Source organism: Cebus imitator, unplaced genomic scaffold, assembly GCF_001604975.1.
Source record: "Cebus imitator isolate Cc_AM_T3 unplaced genomic scaffold, Cebus_imitator-1.0 Scaffold18, whole genome shotgun sequence".
Classification (NCBI taxonomy): domain Eukaryota; kingdom Metazoa; phylum Chordata; class Mammalia; order Primates; family Cebidae; genus Cebus; species Cebus imitator.
In genome coordinates, this window is record NW_016107333.1 from 18,092,216 (window position 1) to 18,103,534 (window position 11,319).

The window sequence follows — 11,319 nt, forward strand, 5'->3', positions numbered from 1 at the left end:
TTTGGACAGAGTCTCATGCTGTCACCTAGGCTGGAGTGCAATGGTGCAATCTTAGCTCACTGCAACCTCTGTCTCCTGGGTTCAGGCGATTCTCCTACCTCAGACTCTCAAGCAGCTGGGACTACAGGCATGTGCCACCACATCTGGCTAATTTTTGTATTTTTAGTAGAGATGGGGTTTCACTCTGATGGCCAGGCTGGTCTCGAACTCCTGACCTTGTGATCTGCCCACCTCGGCCTCCCAAAATGCTGGGATTACAGGTGTGAGCCACCGCGCCTGGCCAATTTTTGTAGTTTTAGTAGAGACAAGGTTTCTCATTTGGCCAGGCTGGTCTTGAACTCCGGACCTCAACTAATCCACCCACCTTGGCCTCCCAAAGTGCTGGGATTACAGGTGTGAGCCACTGCACCCGGCCATAATGTTTCTCTTTCTGATTAGCTGTTCTCTCCTCCACAATAGATTGCTTTCTCTACTTGTGCCCTTTGGCATGGAGAATGAGTTGCTCCATTTGTAGAGACAGTCTAATAGCCAAGGCATAATTTTGATTAAATGAGTACTCATAATACCTAGTAATACACTCAATCCTGAAATTTTAAAAAATGTTTAAAATCTTAAAGTCACTAGAAATTTAAAAAATTCAAATTTATATACATATTTTAGTGGCAGAAAATGTAATAAAATGATCAATAACAGACTCTCAAGTGTAGAAATATGCTACCTTAGGATAAAATTCTGCAGTGAAGTGGAATGGAATGAAATGTAAACTTGAGGAAGAACACGAATGATTAAAAGGTTCCCAGCTGTTAAAGAATATCTTCATCTATTTCTTAAAAGGATAAGGGAGGGCATAAAGGTGCTATGATATTAATATTTAATTAAATTATTTAAAAGTAATGCAACAACATGTAAAAATGACAATTTTCATAATATATCAGAAATTATATTTCTTGCAACTATTTTATTTTTTAGTGAAAGACATTAGATGTCAACCCAAAAAGTGTGTTGAAGGAGCATATTATTTTTCAAGTGTCTTTCAAAAGGTAAATGAGCAAAAGTACTTAAAGACCATTAGTGTATAGAATACCGATTACTTATTCTCAACCTATAAAATGACTCCTTATATGGAAACGAGGATTTGAAGGAAAAAAAAAAAAAAAGACTGCAGAGCTAAAGTCAAAGGTCTCTGGGATTTCTTCTATTGCAGTTCCTTCCCCAACATGAAAGGGCACCGAAGTAACCGTAATTAGACAGATAATGTATATGGAAACTCTTGGCAAATAGGCCAAAGCTGCTAATCCCAGTAAGAAGCTGTTAAGAGGTAAAGAAAATCTGACTATTGAGATATATTTAATTAAGTGGGTTTATATCCCCAAGGTAATCTTTACATTTATTCATAGTTTACTTCTAATACTACTTTGACTGTTTGAATCCCTTCTGTTATTTATTTAAGGCAGGGATTAACATACTTTTTCTGTAAAAGACTAGACAGTAAATATTTTTGGGTTTCTGAACTGTGCAGTCTTGTGTTATAACTACTGTACTCAATTCTGCTACTGTAGGGAGAAAAGAGCCATAGACATTCCTAAACAATTAGGTGTGGCTGTATACCATTAAACTGTTTATAGGTACTGAATATGAATTTCATATAATTTCCATGTGTCATGAAATCTTCTTCTGGTGTTTTAAATCATCTGAAAATGTGAAACCATTCTAAGCTCGCAGGCTACACAAAAACAGGCAGCAGGCTGGCTTTGGCCTACAGGCAAGTTTACGAACTCTGGTTTTAGACATGGTATTTAAAGACCCTTTTATATTCAAGAGTGAGAATAATAATCTAGAAGGATATACAAGGAACTGGCCATGGCAATTGTATTTGGGTAAGGGAAATGGGTATCTGAGCTGGGAAGACTTTTTCAGTATACTGTTTGAATTGTTTACCCTGTGCTCGTGTTACCATTTCAAAAATAGTTTCCATTTTTTAAGGTCCATTCAGGAATTGTAAACCCAATGAGTCTGACTTAAGTGGACCCTGCTAAATATCCGGATTCTAGAGAGTTCTGCCGTTAGCTAATTAGGAGCATTCACATGGTGGCTCTCCAGTCAGGGATAATAACTTAAATGGTGCAGACTTAAGAGAACTGGGCTTTTCATTTAGGAGAGCAAGTGATAAATTATGTCCTGAGCTTTTGTGCCAATAGGGCTTATACCATTTCTCCAGGAAGAGCAAGTCAAATGTCATAGAATTTGGCAGAAATAAGCAAGAAAAACAATAAATGCAAATAATTTAATAAAGCTAACGTTTCTTGAGAGCTGATTGTATGCCAGGCACTTGATTTGAAGGTGCCAAGTTTATATGAATGTATTGAAGAAAATACATCACAGGAATCCAAAAGGAAGATGAGTGTGCCTGGAAAATATTAAAAAGCTGTAATGAGTGGTGGAAGGACTGGGGAGCTTGCTGAACATGCCTCAAGGTTAAAAACAACAGATGTGAGACAAGGAGAGCACAGAGGAAAACCTGAAGTCAGAGTCACAGAGCTGTAATATCCTACTTTTTAAAGACCAGAGGAAATGAGTCTTAAGTTACAGAGTATAAGTTTGGGTTGAATTTTAGAAAAACTTCCTGACTGTTCACATTGTGGGTTCCTGGAAAATATTATTATGGGAAATTGTGGAATTTCCTATTACAGAGAGAGGAGAAACTCTAGAACAATAATTGCCTAAATTTTGACAGGGAGCGGGGGTGTTTAAACCCATTTATTATACAATGTACAGACACATATACACATTTAGCATCATGATTCATATACGTATTCATATATACACATTATATACATCCTTATACAATTGATATGTACATACTGAAATTTGAATTTCCCTAGTCCTCAGCTAGCTTATGAGTATGAATGAGGTCCTGTTAATAGCAACAGCTCAACATTTTATTTTTTTTGAGATTTCAACTCTGTCATCCAGGCTGGAATGCAGTGGCATGATCAGAGCTCACCGCAGCCTCGACCTCCCAGGCTCAAGTGATCCTCCTGCTTCAGCCTCCTGAGTAGCTTAGCTGGGACTAAGATGTGCACCACTATGCCCAGATAATTTTTTAATTTTTAGTAGAGCTGGGGTTTTGGCATGTTGCCCAGACTGGTCTCAAACTCTTGGGCCTGAGTGATCCTTCTGTCTTGGCCTTCCAAAGTGATGGGATTATAGGCAGTAGCTACTGTGTCGAGCCAGCAACTCAACTTTTATATTGGCTTATTCTTCAGGACCTCCAGCTCCCTATCAAAGTCTCCCACCCCCACAACTCCCCAGTTATTCCAGAAATGTCTTGGGATCTCTTCATGTTTCTAATTAGGTCTGCTCTGGCTGCCCCTTCCATAGACACATTTTGTGTCCATGGGGCAGAGCAGTGCCCAACCAGTAGTTGATTCCTTGGCTGGGCACTTCTACAGGGGTTATAGCAGTGTCTGGGATGCTGTTTCACAGTTGCCCTAGAAGGGCTCTGAGCCCTCTTAGGTTCAAAGATCCACTGTAATAGATGGCAGAGTTGTTTGAGGATGAGAATGATGTTGAAATGAGCTCTCTCTTGCCTGTTGAATTGGAAGGAGCTGCCTTATACCTCAATGTTTCCAGACTTCATTTTTATTTACAACCCTTTCCTTCTCACCTCTGGATGGTAGGAAGGTCTCCCGAATCTAGTATGGGTTGGTCAAACACAGCTACACTGAAAATTACACATGTCTGTAATGGCTAAGGCTTTCCTCTGGAGGTGAAGTTCATGGTTCCTAGCTCCCCCTGAGTTTAGAATGGATTTTCTCCCAACAAGCCCCTTGTATTAATAGATAGTAGAGTTTGGCAGTAGGGCTTGGTGGAATTTGATAGGACTATGCCATTGGTTTACCAGATGGACCCAGATATGCCGGGACCCCACAGTGGACACAGTTTGTGTCTCTTCTCAGGAGACTCTCCCTCATACTTGCTTCTTCAGCTGCTTCCTCTCTGGTGCTTTCCCATCAATGCAGATTGCTCTAATATCGCCCATATTTAAAACTTGCCCTTGAAACTACATCCTCCTTCACTTACTTCCCTATCTCTTGACTCCCTGTCTCTTTACACCCAAACCTCTCAACTGCAGCATCCTGTTCTTTGCCTTCGTAAACAGCTTTCATGATAATATATAATCATCTATGTATTTGTGTGATTATTTGTTTAATATCTATTCTTTATTAATCTTGATGTCATGGATCATGAATTTTTTTTCCCTCTTGCCATTTTATCTTCAAATATCTAGCACAGAGTTTAGTGCAGAATAAGTGCTCACTGAATATTTGTTGCAGGCACGAACACGTGAATGAATGAAGCAAACAGGTTTCTGGTGGACTACCTTCCCAGCAACCAAGTGCAGCTGAAACTCACTTCTATTTGATCTGGAACATTTGGTGAGTGAGAGAGAAAGACAGACATGAATAGTAAGGAAATCTTAATGAAATACAACTTATCCAAAAAACCCTCTATGTTCTCCTCCTGAGCAGCAAATACAGATAGCTTTTCTTTATAAATAAAGCAATTTCATGTTGGATACAGAAAAAAATGTTTGAAAATTATACTCAGAAAACAGCTTGGGAAAAGAGATTGTGACAGCACACATCATCACTTTTCATTACTTACCCTTTCAGATTACTTCCTTAGGGAAGTAGAAAACATCGTGGAAGGAAGGAAAGAAGAAAAGAAGACCTAGAGGCGTAGCTCACAGTGAACCCAAGCTTCTCTTGGGTTCCTGGATTTCTTCTGTATATTTCCTCAAGATGAAACTTCAGAAACTTTGGTGAGATTTACCATTATTTTTCTTTTTACTATATCGTTTTAAATAGCCCAGATCAATACATAACCAACGTGAATCATGACGGTGAAAATGAAAGCCCCTGAAATTTCCTCGAAAAGGCATAAATCAAGAAGATGTCTGATTTTCAGATCTGCTGATACAATACCTAAATAGTCAAAAACATTCCAGCAGGAAGTGGCTTTAAATTACCATTAATGTTTATAAAAACCTATTCAACTTTATAATAAAGTTTAAGATAATAAATTGTGGATTCATCTCATTTTAAATCAAGGCCTTTATATTTGCTTCTTTTTTTCTAATAGAGACATAGCCAAAATGTCATCATATCTTGCCCAAATCTCCCAAGGGCTGAAATTTGAATGAAAACATATGGTGTTTTTTTTTGTTTGTTTGTTTTGTTTTGTTTTGTTTTGTTTTGTTTTTGAGGCAGAGTCTTGCTCTGTCGCCAGGCTGGAGTGCTGTGGTGCAATCTTGGCTCACTGCAACCTCCGCCTCCTGGGTTCAAGTGATTCTTTGGCCTCAGCCTCCCAAATAGCTGGGACCACAGGTGCGTGCCACCACACCCGGCTAATTTTTGTATTTTTAGTAGAGACGGGGTTTCACCATGTTGGCAAGGATGGTCTTGATCTCTGGACCTCATGATCTGCCCACCTCGTATTTTTCAGATAAGTTAGAGAGTATCTCTTATGAAAGCACATATCTTGGGCATTTGTAGGTCCAAATAAGGCATAAAAATGATAACTATTGAGAAAAGATACACACAGAAAGGCTACAGTAAAAGGCATTCAAAGGGAGCCATTTGTACTTTTATAAACTATCTCGCTCTCTTCTTCCCTAGCTCTCCTAGCCAACCCTTTCTCCCATCTCCACAATTATAAATTCTCTGTTTATTTTCCTTTCAGGAGCTTTTCTTGAAGACCACCATAAAGAAAGTGCATTTCATTTGAAAAATTTGGATGGGATCAAAAATGAATCTCATTGAACACTCCCATTTACCTGCCACAGATGAATTTTCTTTTTCTGAAAATTTATTTGGTAAGTTGTCAAGTTCATTTGAATGTCAGTAAGAACAAACTACAATTTGGAAATACATGAGGAAATGCCTAGATGATGAGTCCAACCCAGAGTAAATAACAAGTTTTTGTTCCTTCTAAGCATTGAATCAATGTTAGCTACTCTGCAAAGTAAGAGGTAGATCGGACCTTGGATTCATGGGACCTAATGGTCTTCATTTTCATAGATGAGGACTGCAAGAGCTTTGTGGATTGCTCAAGGCCATGAGACTAGATAATTAACAGAGCAGGGAGTAGAACCCTGCTCTAAGGCTAATTCCAATATTATTATAGCAGGTACTAAACTTATGAAATCATGATTCTTATGGCTTAATATGATACCTATTAAAGGCTGGGTTTACTTAGGTTATAGCTGTGGTAGATTTCCTTTTGCAGTTCCTCCAGTGCTGGGGGATATGTGGCACAATGTCAGGATTAGTCATTTAAGCTGGATTGAGGACAAATTGTACTAAGCTGTTTTCAGTAGATCTGTAACTAGGTGATACCATAAAATGATATATTGCTCCACTTTATGCATTTATGAAAAACATCTCATTATAAAGAGTTGCAACTGAGAACATTAACAAAGAGTCAGCCAAGGCAATATTTTGGGTGGGGCAGGGAGCCTGTCTGCCAGTGTTAAAATAATTCCCTCTGCATAATAGCCCTCCCGGGAGCCTGGGATGCTCCCAGTTTTCACCCTACATTAATATATGGGCTGTGATATACCATAATAGTGAAAACACAAACACTAGAAGTTCCTCAAAGCTCCATGCATGAAGGCATGATCCCTTATTTGGTTGCTGATATTCCTATGAGCTGTTAATAATTTGTGCTGTTACCTATTAGTCATTAGCACTTCAGCGTGTGATAATTGATTAGGCCATTTTCAAAAAGGGGTCATTATTTATGGGGGTGTAATAATTACTGACATGTCTACCTGCCTCCACACAGTACAAATGCATTTAAGGACAGTGACCATATTTCATTAATCTTTTATTATCCAGTGCATATTAAGTATGCATTTGATAAGTAAGAGTCCAGTAATAAATAATAGAAGGGAAAGGAAAAAGAGCTTTAGGGAAAAAGCAGATGTTGATCAGTAACTCTCAGAGAGACCAAAGGCAGCAGTAATTATTTATTAAATGCCAGTTCTCCCAAGTACTTGCTGCATCGTATTTCTTCCAGTTGGCTTATCTTCACCCTGTAGATACAGTCAAGGGCAGTGGGAGGCCCTGCCTCCATGTCTACCCACTTGATCATTTGCTTCTGGCCTGCTGGCTCTTCTGTGGTACCTCAGAAGGAAATCAATGTATAAACATCTTAATAAATTTTTCTTCTCGCAGTCAGAACTCACAGAATTATTAGGACTGTTGGCACATACCGTAGATGAAGGATCATTTCACTTAAGTTTTTTTTTCAAATAAAAACTGCCATTTCCTGTTGTAAAATTTTATGATTGTTGGTTGAGATCTCTGAGCTTAGGCTTCCTCATTACTAAACCAATCTATTCAGCTCCAATTTGTATACAGAGAAAAAATTGTAGGGTTTTCCTTACAAGCTAGCCTAATTTTCAGCAAACACACAAGATTTCAGGGTGATTTCAGCAGCTATAAGGTGAAAAAGATGTCAGTAAATACAGAAAAAGCTGTGACAATGCCATCAGGTTAGAAGCATCTAAAAATGATTGTAAGGGAGCACTGTGCCTTCTGCTTTTATGATGTGGTTCTCTGCTCTCTCTTTTGCCAGACCACATTCTTATTCTATTTCCTAACACTGCATTTGAAGTTTCTGAGAATATGTAGCACAAGCTGCATGAACTGCAATGCACAGCTATAATTCTTCTGGCAAGCTAATCTGACCATGTGTGACCATTAGGACTCCTTTTCCGCTTCTCCACTAAGCTGTAAAGCCAGGTCTAAGCACTTTTTCTTTTCTTTTCTTTCACCCTCCCTTCCTCCCTCCATCCTTCCTCCCTTTCTCCCTCCTTTCCTCCCTCCCTTCCTTCCCCTTCCCCTTCCCCGTCCCCTTCCCCTTCCCCTTCCCCTTTCCCTTCCTTCCATCCTTCCTGTCACAAAGTCTCACCAGGCTGGAGTGCAGTGGGGCGATCTCAGCTCACTGCAACCTCTGACTCCCTGGTTCAAGAGATTCTCCTGACTCAGCCTCCCAAGTAGCTGGGGTTACAGACTAAGCATTATTTTCAAATCTCTTTCCTCCATGCCCTCAGTCTCACTTCACTTAACATACCCAAGCTAAAGGTATGCCAAAGGGGAGGATGAAGAAAATTTGATTCCTTTATTTCCCTTCCCTATTGCCTTGTGTGTCATGATGACATTGACGGCTTCTATGACCCCTTCATGTGCTTAGGGTGAAAAGCACCAGAAAAAAGACTGGACCATGAATGGGTACTCAACAGGCCTAACTCAGTACTCCGGGGTCTAAGCTATGCCAAGGGTTCAGAAGGGTTAATCTATGGGTTCAACTACCCAGAAAGCAGGACTCTTTTCCAGTGGTTAACTGTGTATTCAAAACAGCAAATGAGGTTAATGGAATAGTCTATGGATAGCTGTCATGTCTTCTCTTCAAATACGGGGCCCTGACAATATGCTGGGCCTTGGAATAAAGCAGGGACTAGGACAGGCAAGATCCTAGTGGAGAACAAGCTCACAATAAACTTGTAAATAAATCAATAAGCAGAATAATATCATTTTTATACCTTATTTGGACCTAAAGATCCCAAGGTAGTGATACGTGCTATGAAAGCAACAAAACAGGGTGATGCCTTAGTGTCTGGAGGGATGGGCTGTTCTAAGTTGTCTGGTCAGGAAAGGCCCTTAAGGAGCCCACAATTGAGCTCAGTCTGAAAGACAAGAAGCCAGAGAGAACAGTCCAGTAGAAGACAATAACAAGTACAGAGGCCCAAAGTATGAAACGGACTTGGAAGGGCCTTGTCTTCTACTTGTTTTTCTTTTTGTTGTTGTTGTCGTTATTGTTGTTTTTCTTTGTTTTGAGATGGAGCTTCGCTCTTGTTGCCCAGGCTGGAGTGCAATCTTGGCTCACCACAACCTCTGCCTCCCAGGTTCAAGCGATTCTCCTGCCTCAGCCTTCCAAGTAGCTGGGGTTACAGGCATGCACCACCATGCCTGGCCAATTTTGTATTTTTAGTAGAGACAGGGTCTCTCCACATTGGTCAGGCTGGTCTTGAACTCCCAACCTCAGGTGATTTGCCCTACTTGACCTCCCAAAGTGCTGGGGATTACAGGCGTGAGCCACCACACCCGGCCTCTACTCATTTTTATTTAGGGGTAGACAACTGCTTTCCCAGAGACTTCTCTTTCCCATTAACCAGCTGTGCAGCCTTGAACAACTCCCTCAAGTTCAAATGGTAAAAAGATTATCAGGCTGGGAATTCTAGGACCCCATCTGGGTTAAACATTTGAGTCCACAAAAATGCTGCAGTTTTCCATGTCAGGTAGTGGTGGTTCAATAGTACTCACCAGGTACACTGCTCAACAAGTCCTTTTAAAGTTGTCCTGGGCATGGCCCTCTTCACTGCAGGTTATTATAAAGGTCATAATTCAATTCCAACTTTAAGGCATTTAGAAGGTGACCTGAAGACAAATATTGACAAGCACTCACTATTGGGTGCTGGAGACACCAATGACCTTCTCAGTGATAACTTGCAGCTTCTTCTAGAGGTGACCATGGGCACCTTACTCTTCACAGGCTATGCTTAAGGTGAAGGGGAAATATCTTCACCCCTGTAAATGTTTATTCCAAAAAACAGAGCCCAAATGAGGACTTCTGTGAAAGCAGTTTATGTGAGAGGTGATGGGGGAGCAGAGGAGAGGGAGTGAGTGATGCCTCAGGGAAGGAGGGAAAACCAAAGAGGTAAGTTTTCAAAATCCCGGCTGTGGGTGAGGCCAACTTGATGCCACTGGGAGTAGCACAGAAAATTGTCAGCGGAGGGATCAGAGACTGGAGCATATATTAATATTAACTGGCCCCTGACTCTCATTAGTTGAGCGTCACCCCAGGGGGCATTAACTCCCTGCCCTTCTGGACTGTTTTTGAGCTCAGGCCAAGCTGTCTCCTGTGGGTTTGGAGAAGTTCTGGGCAGATAGCAAAGGGATGTGCAGCATGCTCTTGAAATGACAGGCAGTCAGCCTGTGGTCATTATCTGAGCTCACGTGTGATCAGCTGCCACAGCTATGGCCCAGGTCAGAGACTGGCTGAAGGGATGTGACAGCATCACCAGAAAAAGAAGAAAAGAAGCTTGGACAGAATGGAATTAGAGAGATGGGGGCTGGAATCACCTCCCTGAAGTTCTTTAATTTATTCTGTGGCCAGATATCCCTGACAAACCCAGATGGGAATGTAGCCTGTCAGTAACTGAATCCACATAGAGGCCTGGAGGTAGAAGGACACGGTTACCACACAGAGATTCGTCTCCCTTCCTCTGGGAGATCTTGCAAGCCAGGAAACTTGGTCAAAGATTAATTTAGTGGATTAAATAAGGCGTCTCTGATGAATGAAGAAGGCAAGGTTTTATGCAATTAATGCATAATAAAAAGTAATAATGACAAAGTCCACAGCTTCCCACTATTTGACACAGTGAATAAGATAGGAGATGGCATATTAACTAATGTCTACATTTACTTTTAGCAAATTAGGGTTTAAAAACTCAAAAATTACAAAAATGTAAACACTAAGAAACAAAGCATTCCAACAATAAGACAGGAAAACAAAAGAAAATACAGTCTTATCCTCCCAGACTCGATGTTCCCAGTACAGTGGTTCCTGACTCATTGAGCACAGTGACACTGGGAATGGAAATAAGGAATAAAATAGAAGGAAATGAAATCTCAGAGGCAAGGGAGATTATCTGAACTTCAGTTTTCGCCTCTGTAAAATGGGGATAATAATGTCACACTTTACATGTTGTTGGGAGGAAGGAATGGGCTGTGTGGGAAAGTGCTCTGTATGCTGCAAGGCATCCTAAAATGTTTTAATTAATCCAGAGTTTGAAATGCAGTTGTTATATTTGAAATTGTTGAAATGATAAACACCATTCCACTCATTAAAAGAAGGAAGTACTGTTTATTTCAGCATTGTGGAATGCAAAGAACTTTCAAGGGCCCAGAAAGAATCAACAATATGTAAATAAGGCTGGGTGCAGTTGGCTCATGCCTGTAATCCCAGCACTTTGGGAGGCCAGGGTGGGCAGATCACCAGAGGTCGGGAGTTCAAGACCAGCCTTGCTAACATGGTGAAACCCCATCTCTACTAAATATACAAAATTAGCTGGGCATGGTGGTGCATGCCTGTAATCCCAACTACTCGGGAGGCTGAAGCAGGAGAATCACTTGAACCCAGGAGGCGGAGATTGCAGTGAGCTGGGATAACGCCACTGCATTCCAGCCT

General features: G+C 40.7%; 1 protein-coding gene across 2 annotated transcripts in view; it reads left to right on the forward strand.

Annotated features, from left to right (window-relative positions):
• Positions 1–11,319, forward strand: part of NR1H4 (nuclear receptor subfamily 1 group H member 4) — an 86,108-nt gene that overhangs the window by 11,530 nt on the left and 63,259 nt on the right. For both annotated transcript variants that reach the window (XM_017516481.2, XM_017516466.2), the window contains exons 2-3: positions 4,690–4,825; positions 5,746–5,878. In XM_017516481.2, the coding sequence (XP_017371970.1) occupies positions 5,800–5,878 (79 nt within the window). In that variant the 5' untranslated portion in view covers positions 4,690–4,825; positions 5,746–5,799. The remainder of the gene's footprint in view (positions 1–4,689; positions 4,826–5,745; positions 5,879–11,319) is intronic.